Genomic DNA, 16,535 nt, shown 5'->3' on the forward strand with positions numbered 1-16,535 from the left:
AGTGTACCTTTTTGCCCACATCCTTGCCAACATTTATTGTTATACTTGTATTCTTGATAATCGCCCCCAGTCCTTTTCATATTTTATTTTGAGACCGGGTCTTGCAGTTGCTTAGGGTCTCACAAAGTTGCCAAGGCTGGTTTTGGACTCGAGATCCTCCAGTCTCAGCCTCCCCAACTGCTGGACTTACAGGCGTGCACTACAGCACCCAGCCACATTTACTTCTTTACATTTAAACTGAATTTCTTTTTGACAGCAGAGAGTTCACTTGTGTCTTTTTATACAATATGATAATCTCTACCTTTTCATTACAGGTGTTTAGACCATGTGCATTTAATATAATTATTGATACATTGGAGTTTAAATCTACCACCTCAACATTTACTTTCTATTTGTTCCATCTGTTCTTTCTTTTTGTTTTTTTTGCTGCCTTCTTAAAAGAATGAGAGTTTGTAATGATTTCATATTGTCTCCTCTGTTGGCTCATTGACTGTTCTTTTTCCTTGTTTTAGGATATGAACATTTGTTTTAGAGGTGACATTAAGTTGAGTGTTCCAAGTCCCATAATGAAGATCAAACCACCTAAACCTATAACAGGTAATTATAACTCAGTTAATACTTTCTTTCCTTTTGCTGTTGATTTCTCCATTTCCCTGCTCCTTTGCCTTTTTCTACATCTCCTGTTTTTTCTCTTTATTAGCAGCAATGTCTAATTAAATTATACTTCTAAAGAGAACATTTTTAAAACTCTTATGAGGGCTAGGGATATAGCTCAGTTGGTAGAGTGCTTTCCTTGCAAGCACAAGGCCCTGGGTTCAATCCCCAGCACTGCAAAAACAAAACAAAACAAAACAAAAACCTCTTATGAATTTATGCTTTGGGGCCTAAAACAAATGAACAAACTATCAATCTGTGTATATACATTACAAGGATACAGTTAACAGAATTGGAAGGTCAATAAAGAGAGACACCATTTCTGATTTCTAGGTGGAATATGTTAGTTCCTACATGCCTGTATTAATTTATTTAATTGCAGGTTGGAGTTCATTATTCCTACGACTCTGTGTTAATTCATTTATCAGTATTTACGAGTGCCCATAACCACCAAGCATGAACATGAGGAAGACACATCTCCTGTACTCTAGAGGCTGATGGTCTTCCAAGGGAGAATGGAAGGAAGCCACCACAGTAGGATGTGATAAGCACAGCAGTCAGGAACATCTAGACCCATGAAAACACAGGAAGGAAGGAGTGACTAACTCTGCCTACGGAGTAAACAAAGGCTTTATCTGAGGAAGTCGCATTTGGGCAAGATTTTGAGGATGAAGTGGGAATTGGTCAAGAGGAGCAGAGAGGATAAGCATCTTAGGCAGAAAATATAGAGCATATCTTCTCAGGATCTCAAATGTATATCAACAAGCATGATCACTGGGAGCTGGGGTATAGCTCAGTGATAGAGCACTTGCATAGCATGCATGAAATCCTGGGTTCCATCCCTGGTACCTCTCCACACCCAAATTTACTGCAGCATTATTTACAGAGGCAACAGATTGGTTAGATAAAATCTGGTACACTCATAGAAAGGAACATTGTGCAAGCAGTAAGAAACAAAGAAAGAAATGCGGGGTCAAGAATAGCCAATTCACTTTTGTAAAAGACCATGGTGATAGGACTTGCTCTATCAAGATTTATAAGGAAGCCACACTTGTTAAGAAAAGATGAGTGAGCTGGGCTTGGTGGTGCATGCCTGTAATCCCAGTGGCTTGGGAGGTTGAAGCAGGAGGATCTTGAGTTTAAATCCAGCCTCAGCTACAGTGAGGAGTTAAGCAACTCAGTGGGACCCTGTCCCTAAATAAAAATACAAAAAAGGGATGAGGATGTGGCTCAGTGGTTGAGTGCTCCTGAGTTCAAACCCTGTACCAAAAAGAAAAAAAAGAAATGATGAGTGAATAATAAAAATATAGATGAACTATAGAACTAATGATAAGTAAATCTAGTAGACATAAAGACTGGGGATTAGCTTAGTGGTAGACCATTTGCCTACATGTGTGAAGCCCTGGGTTTAATCCCACACACAGGAAAAAAAAAGTGGAAAAGAAAAAGAAATAGTAGACATAAAAATAGTTAAATGAAACAGGGAGGACAAACATAAACATAAAAGGAATTTAGGGATTCAGAGTGAAGACTGAGTCTCAAAAGAGAAATGCCATAAGCCACTGGTACACACAAGCAATCCAACCTGTGTCCTTGTGCCTACCACCCTGCCGGAAGTGCATCTTGATGAAATGCAACAAAATTGCATTTTGTCAGGCCAGAACAAAAATAAATGGACCCATGCATAAATGAACACTTGAGGGTTGGTAGAAGCACTACTGAGATGTGGAGAAAGGATGGTTATTTCAATAAACACCGTCCCAGCCACCTGTTCTAGTTGTCCATATGGGGACAAAAATTTGTCTCTCCAGAGGCAGAAGTCTTCCAAGTTCTTGACTCCATCACAGAAAAGAATTTAAGGATGAGTCAGACTGTAGAGCAAGAAAGGAAGAGCTTTATTGGAAAACAAAAAATACACACTGAAGAAAGTAGGAGTGTGGGCAGATCTCAGAGAATGAGTCACTTTGCCTTACTCTGTCAAGGGACAGTAGCAAATTGGAGGTGGAGTGGGGGCAGGGTCTCACAACTCCTTGCCAGTTTTCCTTGTACTTGTACATTGCCCTCAGGTATTTTAATCATGCTTCTTCATATATTATGTGTCTCATTAGCATCTTAAATCTCTACCCACAGGTGTGTGTTTTACTATTATATTGAAAGCTAAGATCATTTTTCAGTCACCAGGATCTCAAATGCACATTCTCCCTAAAGGAGTGGCTCCTCCAGACGTCTTAAAATTATCTTGCAATTTTGTTACATTACATCAAGGTGTATTTCAGGCAAGGTGGTGGCAGGGACACGGGCTGGGTTGCTCAGAGTTTGTTGTACATACTAATGGTTTATGGGCTTTCACTTTTGAGACTCAGTTTTCCCTCTGTAACCCTAAATTCCTTTCTCAGTCCCAAGCAAGAAATGAACAACTGTCTATCAGAAAAATTGTACTATGTTCATTCAACATAATACTAGACAGCAAAGCAAATGCAGTCACACACACACGTGAATACATCTCACAAACAATAGAGAGCAAAAGAGGGCAGACAGCGTTAATACGATATGGTTCCCCTTATGTGCAGTTCAAAATCAGGCAAAACAAAGCTACAGCATTCAGGATGCATGTTTAGATAGTTAACAAATAACTGTAATAAAGTGGCTACATAAAAGTCAGGAGTGTGCTTGCCACTCTTCCTGGGGACCCTTTCAAAGCTTCTAGGCAGCTAGCGATAATCTGTTTCTTAACCTGAGTAGGCAGTACCAGGTGTTTGCTTTAGAATAATTTACTAAGATGTGTATTGTTATACTTTTTACTGAATGTGTATTACATTTCACAATAAGAAAAAGGCTTAATGAATGAAAATAAGCAACAATGAGAAGAATCTATACTACTAATGTGAACTGATGTCCAAGATTTTGTGTTAAGTGAAAATGCAGGTTTGGGCATAACCTCAATTTCCAAACTTTGGCTGTATCAGACTCACTTGGAAGACTCAGTAAATCCAGATTGCTGGGTCTCACCAGAGTTTCTGTTCCAATAGATCTAGGCTGGGCCTGAGAATCAGCATTTCTGTTCTAGTCCCAGGTGACTCTGACCCTGTGGGTCTGGTATCACCCTTTGAGAACTACTCCAGAATAATATGATACTGTGTGTTTATAAAACCTTAGAAAGTTATCCAAGAAACTGAAGATAGCTGGGTCTGTGGAAGCAATTTGGGGCACTATGAAATTTCCGGGGCAACTCAAGTAACCCAGGCACCTTCCAAAGAGAACAGAATTTTTAAACTCAGGGTTTGGACCCAGAGAATAAATCACCCAGTGTTACTGTGGATATAGGAACCATTGAAAAAGAAGGAAACGAAAGGGTATTGGTAAGTGGAATGGTGAAAAAATGATTGACAGAGAAAGGAAACTTTTTAAAGGAAGGTAATTGGATAAACATCAGAGTAGGAAAAGGCTGAGTCGACTGAATTATGTGGGTCTTCAGCAGCAACTGGAAAGCCGTGGTCACTGGCAGGTTTGGGCTCAGCTTTGTTGGGGAGATGGCGCAGTGATCTAAAGTGATCTAGCAGCACTGTAAGCGTTTCCCTGGCTTCTTTGGAGAGATTCTATAATCGAGAAGCAGTGAGAAAGATGTTGGATAGGAGACGCAGGAGGAAGAGCGCTGCTTTCTGCCTGGGCTCTGTGAGCTGGTGGAGCAGGGGCGAGGTCCACTCAACACCTGGGCTCACAGACCCACTGCAGAGCAAGAATGGATTTCTGAGGATGGGGCTTCTTCAGGAAAATGGGAAACATGGAAAAAGTAGGGGGAGATTAGAAAAGGGGAAGTCAGATGATTTGACTAATTCTGGAATATTTGCAACCTAGGCACCACATTTAAAAGTCCCCTGGAAGTCTTTGCAAAGATAGAAGACTGCTATGGGCTGGGCTCTGGGCAGAATCACTTCATCAAGGAGAGTCAGTGGGAACGCCAAGCAGAAATCTTCCAGGCCTCCTACAGGAAGTTCCTGGATGGGGAGTGGGAGGAGGAACCACTCAGGTAAGCCTGGAGGATCTCCCTGCTCCCCAGGGAGCCTTTGGAGCTTCTGCTATATCAGTACACATAGGAACCAATCCAAGGACCCAAAGAGTCCCAGGTCTAAAAGCTCTTTTTGGTTTAGGGAAATGTAGAGAACTGCAGCAGGTTTTTTGAAATGTTGAATGGAGCTTGTTTTAACTTAATCAGAACAAAGGCTGATAGCATGGATTTAAAAGGAAGAATAGCTGGAAGCATAGCTCAGTGATAGAACCCTTACTTATTAGCAAGTGTGAGAGGCCCTGGGTTCCATCCCCAGCACTACAGGGAAAAAAATAGAAGAAGAAGAAGGAGGAGAAGAAGAAGAAGGAGGAGGAAGAGGAGGAGGAGGAGGAGGAGGAGGAGGGAGGGGGAGGAGGAGAGAAATATATACCTACAGAGATGAGAAATAAGGATTGAATTCTATGTATGACTCCTCTTTAATTTTTTCCCCTGGTTTTCTAAAGAAAAACACAGAGGATTCTAAAATGGAAATAAGTCACCACTGTTAACATTTTTCTTCATTTCCTTCCCGGCCTTTCTAAATGTAAGGTAGTAGATAGAGCTCTTGCTTATTAGCTTGTGTGAGAGGCCCTGGGTTCCATCCCCAGCACTACTGGAAAAAAAGAAGGAGAAGGAGAAGGAGGAGGAGAAGGAGAAGGAGGAGGAGGAGGAAGAGGAGGAGGAGAGGGGGAGGGGGAAAGGGAAGGGGAAGGGGAAGAAGAAGGAAGAAGAAGAAGGAATATTTACCTACAGAGATGAGAAATAAGGATTGAATTCTATGTATGACTCCTCTTTAAATTTTTTCCCTGATTTTCTAAAGAAAAACAGAATATTCTAAAATGGAAATAAGTCACCACTGATAACATTTTTCTTCATTTCCTTCCTGCCTTTCTAAATGTAAAGTAGTATAGGTATATAGTTATTTAATTATCACAATACATTACTTCTAACGGATACGCCTGTCAGCAGTTAGGCCTCATCAACCCCATCTTGTATGGGTGAAAACTGAACAAAGGTGTCTGAAGTAGCTGTAGTGGGGCTGGTTTTAGGGACAAGCCCTCTTCTTAGCTGCTGTGGGTCTCAGGAACCTTCTCATCTTACTGCCAAGTGGACCTCAGATTTCCTGACTTCAGGACACAAAGTCTGAAGACTATGTCCTAATGGCAGCTACCTGGCTGCTTCCTGGGACAGAACCGGAGCCCTAGCCAGGCTCAGTGGTGCACTGCAGCCACTCCTACTGCCAAGGGAGACATTTAGGGGTTTTGTAGACAGCTGTTAAAATGCTGTAAATTGCCCTGGGTGGGAAAGTCTATACCATGAAAATTTGCAAACCCTATAAATCAGGGCCCTCTTTTTTTCAAAGACTCAGTTTACCAGAACACCTCTGTTATATTACACCCAGGATAAGAGAGCATTTGTGCAGATCACCCAAGATTGCTCTTTAAAGGATCTTCCTGGACAACAGAGGTGGCTCACCAAAGGAGAGTCTTCTCTGGCAGGAGCTACCCAACACCATAGTGGCCTGGGAGTGAATCACAATTCCACCTGTCCTTGCCCTCCTCCAAGGTCTACACATCCCACCAGGACCAGCATCTAGACCATGATTGGCCTTGTGCCCCTAGGAAGGTTCATCCTAACTCTGCATTTCTGGTCTTAGTATTAGGATTCTGTCAGCATCTCTCCTTGCCAAGGAGTCTGCATGATTCTGACTCTGTCTTTCTTTCCCAGTATGGCCACATTCCATTTCCTCCTTCCTAGCTGCCTCATTTCAATGCCAGCGGAAGCCAAGAGCCCTTCTGGTAAGTGAACATGCTGCAGGTGGTTGTCCTAGCAAGGAGTCACTGCAGGGAAATCCCTCAGCAAGCTCTAGGGGTGTTCCACATGCAAACCTTGTGCGATAAGAGGGAATGAAGGTGGAAATAAGGTTGATGGCTGCAGCCTAACAGTTCCTGTTTGCTTCTGTAGCTCCTCAGCCCAGATTCTCTGATAATGGAATCATCAATCTAGTACTGCCTTCAGGGAGTGACTGACAGAGAGGAGGGTGTGGGCTTATGTTTGCTGGGCTGTTTCAGTTGTGAATTCACCTAGAAGCAAATGTTAGATAAAACCCTGACAACCGAGTGGACACGAATTTTCTAGAAGATGTGAAAACAGCTGAGGGGCATTTAAGATGTCCTTGTTGCCCAGGAAGGCGAGTGGACCCTAGGAACAGACCCATGGGTGGCCAGCCCCTCTTACTCAGGAAGCTCATCCCTCTGTTGTGCACTGCCCATTACAACAAACCACTTTGACTTCCAACCAGCTTCCTCTGAGCAGACACCTCCCATGTTAACAGAAGGACACCCAGACTTCTTATGTGACACCTCTTTCTTCTCTTCTTTCCCAGGAGTAGCCTGTATCCTTGGCATTCACTGGACTGGAAGTCACAACTTCTTCCTCTATTCACTCAACAGAACTCTGAAGGATAAAGCTGGTACTTTACCACTGAGACAGGAGCAGCCTAAGCTCAGAGCTATGAGGACACATCCTTCTCCAGCTTAGCTGGTTGTACAGTTGATGCAACATGTTGCTTTAGGGAGCCAGAGCTGTGGCGTGACCTCGGTGTTCTGTCCCCAAACTGTCATGTTTCTTCAAGATGATAGGTCTATAGGGACAAAGCCCAGAGGCAGGTCCGTAGGCTCCTTTCATGACAAGGGAAGTGATATTGAAAGCTAAGTCCTTTCCCTGATGCCAATCCAATAACAAGGACAGGGTTTTGAGAAAAAGGAAAAAGGGATTTTATTGATTTGCTAGCAAATGAGAAACATAGTAATCTCAGGTCTCAGAGGCTTTGACTCTCACTGTAACAGGGAACAAAGGGCTTTGAAAAGGGAATACAACAACTGGGCATGGTGGCACATAACCTGTAAACCCAGCAACTCAAGAGGCTAAGGCAGGAGGATGACCAAGTTCAAGGCTAGGCCTGGCAACTTAGCAAGACCCTGTCTCAAAATAAAAATAAAAAGGACTTGGGATGTAAATTAGTGGTAGAGTACCCGCTGGGTTCAATTCTCAGTACCATAGGAAAAAAGGTGGGTGTATACCAGGGTTGTTTTCTAAGTAGCATTATCAGTAGTTGTATTTAATGTTCAGCTTACAGCCTTGAGAGAGCTGTTGTTCCTGTTTCCAGATCCAGAGTTTCTTTATTCTTGTGGGCAGTGGTGGAAGGACAGATAACTTGACTTAGGATAGGAAGAATGCTAATTTTACTTCCCCCACTGTTAGGGAGGGGATGAGGGAGAAGAGGAAAGAAAAAAAAGTCAATTTAGAAATAAGCCACCCTGGTTTACATTTAAAGCATGAAAGAGACCCCTGTTACAGAAGGAAGGTGGGCTCAGCTCCTCTCTGCCCAGCTATCTGCAAACTGTATAGTCCCAGGCTAGTCACTTCACACCCGGATTAGTTTTCTCACCTGAAATACAGAGCTAATTCATTACACCTTCACTGTCTACTGCATTTGTTTGTAGTGTAGGACAAAATCCAGAGTCTCTGTATGTGAAAGCCTTTGAAATTTAAGGGCACTAAGGAAATATAGGTGGTAATTGCTGTTAGGCAAAGCCATGAGGACAATTATATGAGCAAGTTTGTTTTGGTAAGTTCTTGAGCTGTACACTTATGTTGTACTTTCACATTGTCAAAAAAACACCTTAAAAATTCACAAAGAGGGAGTATTATTTCCTTCTATCCCTCTTCCAGGCAGCCTGGCTTCTAGTCTCCACTTCTGTCCTGACTGGCTCTGTGACCTTGGGCAAAAGACTTACTCCTCTGCCTCAGTCTCCTTATCTGTAAACTAGGGGTACTAATAGGACCTACTTCACAGAAGCTCTTGAGCATTAAATGTTACAATTCCTGTAAAATGCCTTATACAATTTTTAGCACATAGGGAGCCTTCATTAAATGTTAGCTGTGACTTATTTTCTTGTCCTTAGGGAAAAGTGGCACTGCATAGAGAGGAATGAGGTGGAGTCCAGGCAGGTGTTCCTGTGGCACAGGCATCAGTCTGAATCTCAGGTTGTCAAGGAGATAGGCAGGGCAGGGCCTGGGGGCAGCCTGGTGAGTGGTGTCCTCTCCCTAGACCCTGAGGGCGTGTGGCCCTGTGCTGCGCCCATTGCAGTCTCTCAGCTCAGCTGCTCCTCTTCCTACCTGGTGCTGGCCTGTGAGGATGGTGTGCTCACCCTGTGGGACCTGGCTGAAGGTGAGCCCCTACCATCCCCCACCTCTCTATAAACCACCTGATGGATCTCTGGGCAGTGAGACTCCAGGAGCTCTGGACTATATGACTGTATCTCTAAACAATATAATATTTAGCTGTGCATATTTAGTAAACTTATAGATGGAACCACATTTCTATATATTCTCTAACTCATTTTTCAATGGTCATTATTCTAACTTGCTTTGCCACCTTGTTTCTGAGGCTCTGGACCTTCTGTTACCTGTAAGTTTAGATAGTCACCTTGCACAGCTGGTTCTACTTTCCCCTTATTCATTCATTCGGCATACTCTTAATGACCATAATATGCGCCAACACTTCCCATTACTCAAGAATTTACTGAGGGCATGCTCTGTGCCTGGCATTGTTCTGGGCCCTGGGAGTGTGACCATTGCCTTTGTTATCACACTCCAGTGAAGAAATGTCTTCAGCACAGTGAGAGTCCCACAGCCTCGGCCCTCCCTCTCCTAGCTCCCAGGTTCTCAGTCTTCTTTCTGTGCTATTCCACCCATGCCCCAGTCATCAGGAACTCTTGATATTGGATAAAGAGACCTGTAAAGTGGTCAAAGCAAGATCAGCAGCTCTTTTGAACAGGAGGCACCTTGGTGGAGTCCCAGGGTCCTGGGTTCAGCTCTGCAAGTATAGAAATCAGTGCTTTCCACTTCCCCTGACTGGATGAGCCTCCTGGGGACGGGCTCCCTATAACCAAACTTAACAGGGTTTAATGAAGCCATGGTTTGCCATTTTATGAGCCCTCGACAAGCGATTTCTTTACATTTTTTCTAGGTATTGATAAATTCTTGTTTGGTCACACATGTGCACACCCGCTCTCTTTCTGAAACCACGTCTCCAGCCCACCCACCTTCACATCCTGTGTTCAGCTGCAGTTCAGCCCCTGGCTGAGTTGTAGCCTCCCTCCATTCTCTGCTGACTCTGCCTTCCTCCCTGGAATGGTTCGCCTCCTCCCCAGCTCCTTTCCACAAAAGGAGGGGCTCCCCGAAGGGGCTGTTCTTGCCCGTTGGGTGCTGGGTTCCCTGGGTTCACTTACAGAGAACATGCATCGCTTGACCTTGCTCTTATCTCCCACGAATCTCTCGTACACAGGTCCAGTGCCTATGGCCCTCCTGGGCCCTTTGCTAACTGGCTTGTGTGTTTACTTTCTCTAGGATTCCCTCTTGGGGTCATTGCTCTTCCTGAAGGATGTATCTGCCAAAGTATTCACTTCCTAAAATACTTCTTGGTCCACAAAAGACAGAACATGTTTCCTGAGGGACCAGTGAAATCCCAGATGCAATGTGTGGTGCTGTGCACAGATGCTTCCCTTTATCTGGTGGCTGCCAGTGGGACCCAAGGACCCACCATCAGTATGCTTGTTGAGAGGTTGGTGGCTCTTGGACAGGAGGGAGCAAATGATCTGCCAGACAGGCAACACGATTTCATAGTAAAGACTGACAGCCTCCCCAGCTAAAGTCCACTTTCTCTATAGTCATCATTCCCCTGGTGACTTCTCAGATCAAAAGGGTCATGTGCGTATGACAAATTTGTCTAAAAAAATTTTTGATGGCATTTTTCATACCCCATCTGACCGAGAAAGGCTTAATTCTGCCAACATAATCTTTCATCTGTTTCCCTAAAGATCTCTTTTTTTTTTTATTTTAAAAAGTATTTTATGCACGCAAATGAATCTATGGGATGTGTGCTTGTGTTACAATGAAAACATACTTTGCCCAGTGGAAATGTGTGTCTCCAGCTCCGTTAAGACTCCCTATGTGCTTCTCCCTGATCATATCCTCTCCTTACTCCACCCCTGTCCCCCGCAAAGGTGATTAATTACCAACTGCCACCTTATCCAACCACCCCAAAATTTGATGATTTGAGAAAACAGTCATCTTTGGCCCCTAATTCTATAGCTTAGCAATTTGGGCTGGACTCAGTTGGGTAGGTCTTCCACTGGTCTTGCCTGGACTACAGGTGCTTGCAGGCAGATGGCAGCACAGCCTGAGGCTGGGAGTCCTAGGGTGGCCTCACTCACACACCTGGCAGTTGGCAGGCTGTTGGCCAGGACACCTCAGTTCCCTTCCTCATGGTCTCTCCTGTAGGCTAGCTCAGGCTCCCTCACATGCTAGCCCAAGGCTGCCCAGCAGCAAGAGAGCCTCTGCTTATGTCACAGTTGCTAATGTCCTGTTGGACAAAGCACATCCCCAGGTCACTCCCACATTCAAGTAGCAGAAAAATAGACTCTGCCTTTTGATGGTCACTTGTTTTTTTCTTTTTCTTTTTTTTTATCTATCACATTATTTTCCTAAATTCATCATCCTTTGATGTCCTTTAAGAATTAACCATGCATATATGTTGTGCGTCTAAACAACACAGTGTTTAACTGTGCATATTTAGGAAACTTACACATGAAACCATATTGTATATACTCTCCAACTTGTTTTTCAATGGTCTTTATTCTTATTCCAACTTGCTTTACAACATTGTTCCTGAGAGTTACACATGCTGGCTTCAGTTATTTTCCTTGTATAATATACTACAATTCTTAAGCATCCTACAGCTAATGGAATTTGAAATTGTTCCTAGCTTTTTTTTTTTTTCTTCTTTTTGTTAGCACATGTACATGTCTCCTGGTGTACATGTGAACAGTTTCCCCAAGATATATGCCCAGGAAAGGATAGTCAAATTTTGAAACTTTTAAAGTAGGAGAATGTCTATTTTTTTCCCCCTACAGGCCCATAAAGCATCTGGATAAAGCCATCTGTGCAGTGGCCCCAGTCCCAACCTTACCTGGCATGGTAAGTTTCTTGTGACTAAAAGATCCAAGACTGAGAACATATGCTTAGTATGGACCAGTGTGAGAGGAGGCCCAGGTTCAATCCCCAGCATAAATTAATTAATTAATTAATTAATTAAAAATAAGAAAAGACTAACAAGAGAAAGTTTGTTACTTCATGGAGTTCACAGTTAATTCAGAAAGTCAGCTTCCCTAGAACACAGGAAAAAACTGTGATGATTTTTTAATGAATACATGGAACAGAGTGAGATTCACCTAACTTGATCTGCAGAATTTGGTGGCAGGGAGGGAGGGGAGGTGACAACTGAGTTGGGCCAGGGCTGAGACAGTACCATCTAGACAAGGGAGTGTTGGTGGTCCTCAGCACTGCAGGAAGTTGAGATGACTGTAGAATCAGAGCTCTGTGGGGTGTGGAGAGGGAGCAGGCGGGGCGGGGTAGGGGGCAGGGTAGAGGGTGGAGGTACCAGCCCATGGGGTGCCCTGTGCTCCAGGCACAAGGTACAGATGTGCTCTCCTAGGAGATGGGGCTTGAAGCATGGAGAGATAGAGCAGGGCGCAGCATGTTCTGAGAGGGCTGGTGAGTTGGAGAGAGGTGAGGAGGTGGAGCCCACTTGGTAGGCTGCCTCTGACTGTGGCCGAAGGATAGGGAGATGTTCAGCTCATTCTGACCAGCAGAACTGATTCCTACTTTCTACAGGCCCATCTGATGGGACACAGGCATGGAGAGAGAGTCTGTGACTCTTAGTGTGGCCCTTCAGAAGATGAGGGCCTATAGGATTTCCAGGGGAGGCTCTGAGAGCTCAGGGCTAAAACTGTCCATTCCGGGGACTGGGGCTGTAGCTCAGTGGTAGAGCACTTGCCTAGCATGTGCGAGGCCCTGGATTCCATCCCCAGTACAGCAAATAAAATAAAAATTAAATTAAAATGTCCATTCCATGCTCACCAGCCAGCTAGTGAGTCATTTTGTGCTTGAAGCCAGGGGTTCCAGCAGATTCCCAAGTCACAGAGGAGGTGAGTAGTGAGAGTCCTTTCCCAGGGGGAACTGCCATTGCTTATGGGGCAAGGAAAATGAGCTCACAAAGTAACTGAGAGGGATCCCTCCAGGTTTGGGAGGTGTCCTGCGAGTTCGGGGAGGGGTTTGAAGGAGGTGAGAGTGCAGTGTCCTATGCTGAAGAGAGCCAGATACCTCCTCATGGGAGCAGGTATCTGAGGAGGGGACAGGCAGCAGGAGGTGGAGTGCAGAGGCCAGAGACCCTCCCCTGTGAGAGGAAAGCACATGGCAGCAGGAGGGGATGGAGGGTCAAGGAGGGCTTTTGAAGACCTAGGTGAGTTTGGTTTATTCACTCTTGGGTGAAAAGAACCCAGACAGGAGAGGCCATCTCAGATCTCAGGCCAGGACTGCAGCTGAATTGAGCAGGTCCACAGGAGGTGGGAGGAGAGCTCTGCAGGACCCTAGGTGAGGAGCTGGAACTTGGTCATGAGGAGGGTGAGCTCTTCAGCAAGAAGGTTGGCCAGATAGAAGGAGCACCACCCAAAGCGGGTCAAAGGAGAAGCAGTGCCCTGGATCAGACAGTATGTGGAGGATGGTTTGCCAAGCTTAGCCCTGAAGGAGGCATCTGCTCACATCTGCATTTCGCCTAGCAGCTTGGGATGGATCCAGAGGCTGGGTGCCCAAGAGCTCATGGAGTCTGTTTCCACGTTATATTTTCTCACTCACACTACAGGGCCGTTCACACTTTGCCTTGTGGGAGACCAAGTCCGGGAGGACCCTCACCATCTCTTTTCTTCCCAGGTGCTGATCTTTTCCAAGAATGGCTCTGTGAACCTCATGGATATAGCCAAGGCTGAAGTCATCTGTGCCTTTGCTCCCCCCAGATCCTACCATCTGGAGGTGCCCTGGGAGCCATTATTTGTTGTGTCTTCACACCATCCGTGTTTCCTGCTCCACGGTATGGAAGGGGAATGTGAGGGCTGCTGCCCAGACCTAGGCCCTGCTGACCCTTCCCAGTGAACCCCCCCCAGCCCTCCCCACTGCATTCCCCTCCACCAAAGGAATCTGCAGCCTGGTCTACACAGAGTTCTCTGATCGAATGCTGGCATGGTCTTTTCTCTGGACTCCTGCTCTACCAGAGCAATCCAATCCTGATGACCCTGCCCTTTATAAGCGGAGAGCAGCACCCCACAACCCCAGTGTGCTCACAGTGCATGATGTCCTTGGTGACATGGTGTCCTTGTTTCATGGCAGGAGGCTGTCCAGATGAAACTGATGCCACCAAAGACAATGCCAACGACATTTGGAATTCTGTGTTCTGTTTCGATTTTGAGGACTATCCACTCCTGGAAAATATCTCCAAAAACTGCACTGTTCCTCTAAGGGACTTGAGAGATAACAAGGTGTTCCCCTGGGTGTTGCCATTGGAGGAAAGATGCCAGCGTTTTCTCCAGAAGAGGTAAAATATTCTGTGTCTTTCCCCTCCCAGCATCTGGTTGTCTCTGGGTCAAGAGATAGTGCAGTTTGTTTTGTGGAAGATCCTTTCAGCTTTTAAATTGGTGCACGCTGTAGTTCCAGCAACTCGGGAGACTGAGGTGGAGGATTGCAAGTTCAAAGCCAGCCTTAGCAACTTAGTGAGGCCCTCTCAAAATAAAAATAAAAAGGGCTGGGAATGGCGCTTGGTGGTAGAGCACCCTTGGGTTCAATCCCCAGCACCAAAATTAAAATAAAAAATAAAATACTTTTTCCCTAAGTGAAAGATGCTACCCCATAGGCCACTCCACACTCATATTAGTAGGAAAGGAGTAATTAGTTCAGGGTGGTAGAAGAGGAAGGCTTCAGTTGAATGTGTTTTTTTTTTTTTTTTTTTTTTTCTGTTATGACCATCTTTTTATTTTCTCAATTTATTTATTGAGGTGCTGTGGATTGAACCCAGGACCTCACACATACTAGGCAAGCATGCTACCTCCAAACTGTACCCCCAGCCCCAAATCGCTTTTTTAAAAAGCACACTTGGAACAGTAGGCACTGGTGGGTTGACAAACTATGGCCCTATGAGCCAGATCAGCCCACTGTTGGTTTTAAAAATAAAGTTTTGTTGTTGTTGTTTGTAGTGCTGGGGATTAAAGCTTATGAGGGCTAGGCCAATCTCTAACATGGAGACACATCCCCAGCCCCTAGTAAAAACAGTTTTATTCAAACACAGTCATGCCCATTCCTTCACGTGTTGAAGAGTTGCAATGGAAACCATGCGAACGCTCAAGCCTTAAACTATTCAGTGTTTGCCAACCACTTTCCACCATCTAGATCAAGGTTTATATGTGAATTTCTCCTCTTCCTCTTTCCCTTCCCATACTTCCCAGTTCTTGTCTTGCTTTCCTTTCTGCTCTGAAAGCACAATGAACTGTATTCAGCCCATCCTGGAAAAACAGGAACCTCTTCTAATCCATCTCAGTACATTTCTAAGAATTTGCAAGTCCTTATTGGTGATTCCCACCAGCATCCAACTGCTCAGTTTGTGTGGAATGGGGTCATCAGTGGGGCTATCGATCCTCATCCCAAGCCTGGACCTACGAAGCTGAGTGACTGGACTGGCAGGTCTGTTGGCTTCCAGAACCTCCACGTCCTTATGTAATATGACCTTTGAGCTTCTGGGATCTCTTCAATCAACATAGCATCCTGTCCCTTCATAACCATTTCTCCTTTCTATGTAGACTCCACGTTTGGAGCCTTGGGTCAGTTAACCTCTCAGAGTTTCAGTTTTCTTATTCATTCAAACACGTGCATTGTGACAGACTGTGTCCTGGATATTTTGATTATGCCTAATTTTTAGGGTTTGTAGTATTAAGTGAGAGAGTCCATGTAAAGTGGCGGACACAAGTGATTCCTCAATAAAAGGTAGGAATGAAGATGTGTCTGGTTCCTGTTAAGGCAAAATGCCTGGGGAAATTCCAAATGTCGCCACTAGATGGTACCACTGCTCTTTGCTTTCATCTCTTACCTGTCACATTTTTTGCCCCCCTTATTCCTCCCTCCCTCCCTCCCTCCCTCCCTCCCTCCCTCCCTCCCTCCCTCCCTCCCTCCCTTCCTTCCTTCCTTCCTTCCTTCCTTCCTTCCTTCCTTCCTTCCTTCCTTCCTTCCTTCCTTCCTTCCTTCCTTCCTTCCTTCCTTCCTTCCTTCCTTCCTTCCGGTGCTGGGCTTTAAATGTAGGGGCTTGAGTCCTCTACCTGCTACATTTACGTTCTTGTTGTGTTCTGCTGTGCTGCTCCAGTGACTTTTCAGTCTCTCATGGAGGGAAACAGGCCCATTCATTAAGAGAGAAATATGGTCTCAATCAGTCTCAGGTGAGGGAAAGGGAATGAACAAGGGGACTGTTGACACTGCCACCGATTAAAGATTTACCAGCAATGTTCAGCTCTTCCTTATCTGGAGGTCTCTTATTCTGACCTTTGCTGCTAAGACTTTAGGGCAAAGTACCATGATGTCTAATACTTTCAAATGTTCTAGGAAAATATTTACAGAGAGAAACAGAAAGAAAATGAAAATTTTAACAGATGGTGAAATCTAGAAAAATATTTATTAAAGGGAGGAGAGGTAAAACATCAACAACTGGTGAATCTAGGTGAAAGTTCATTGCAACTTTTCTGTCAGTTTGAAAATTTTCAAAATATAAAGGTGGGGAGCAGTTATAAAGTGTTTTTTACAGTATAATCCTGACTGAGTAAGAGAGAAGATGGGAAATGTGTATAGCAATAAAAATGTTGGTTGTATCTGGGTGGTGGAAGGGTACATGGTTGTTTTC

The 16,535-nt window shown here is 44.7% G+C and overlaps 1 protein-coding gene across 7 annotated transcripts in view; it reads left to right on the plus strand.

Moving 5' to 3' along the window:
* Positions 1 to 16,535, plus strand: part of WDR93 (WD repeat domain 93) — a 51,634-nt gene that overhangs the window by 24,367 nt on the left and 10,732 nt on the right. For 6 of the 7 annotated variants that reach the window (XM_079125420.1, XM_079125418.1, XM_079125419.1 and 3 more), the window contains exons 8-16: positions 513 to 597; positions 4,510 to 4,681; positions 6,428 to 6,498; positions 7,086 to 7,172; positions 8,814 to 8,933; positions 10,115 to 10,328; positions 11,680 to 11,743; positions 13,535 to 13,691; positions 13,988 to 14,192. In XM_079125420.1, coding sequence (XP_078981546.1) covers positions 513 to 597; positions 4,510 to 4,681; positions 6,428 to 6,498; positions 7,086 to 7,172; positions 8,814 to 8,933; positions 10,115 to 10,328; positions 11,680 to 11,743; positions 13,535 to 13,691; positions 13,988 to 14,192 — 1,175 coding nt within the window. Of the gene's footprint in view, positions 1 to 512; positions 598 to 1,036; positions 3,266 to 4,509; positions 4,682 to 6,427; positions 6,499 to 7,085; positions 7,173 to 8,813; positions 8,934 to 10,114; positions 10,329 to 11,679; positions 11,744 to 13,534; positions 13,692 to 13,987; positions 14,193 to 16,535 lie in introns of those variants that run through there. The other variant, XM_079125423.1, reaches the window with a different exon arrangement.

Source organism: Sciurus vulgaris, assembly GCF_902686455.1.
Source record: "Sciurus vulgaris genome assembly, chromosome: 2".
Lineage (NCBI taxonomy): Eukaryota > Metazoa > Chordata > Mammalia > Rodentia > Sciuridae > Sciurus > Sciurus vulgaris.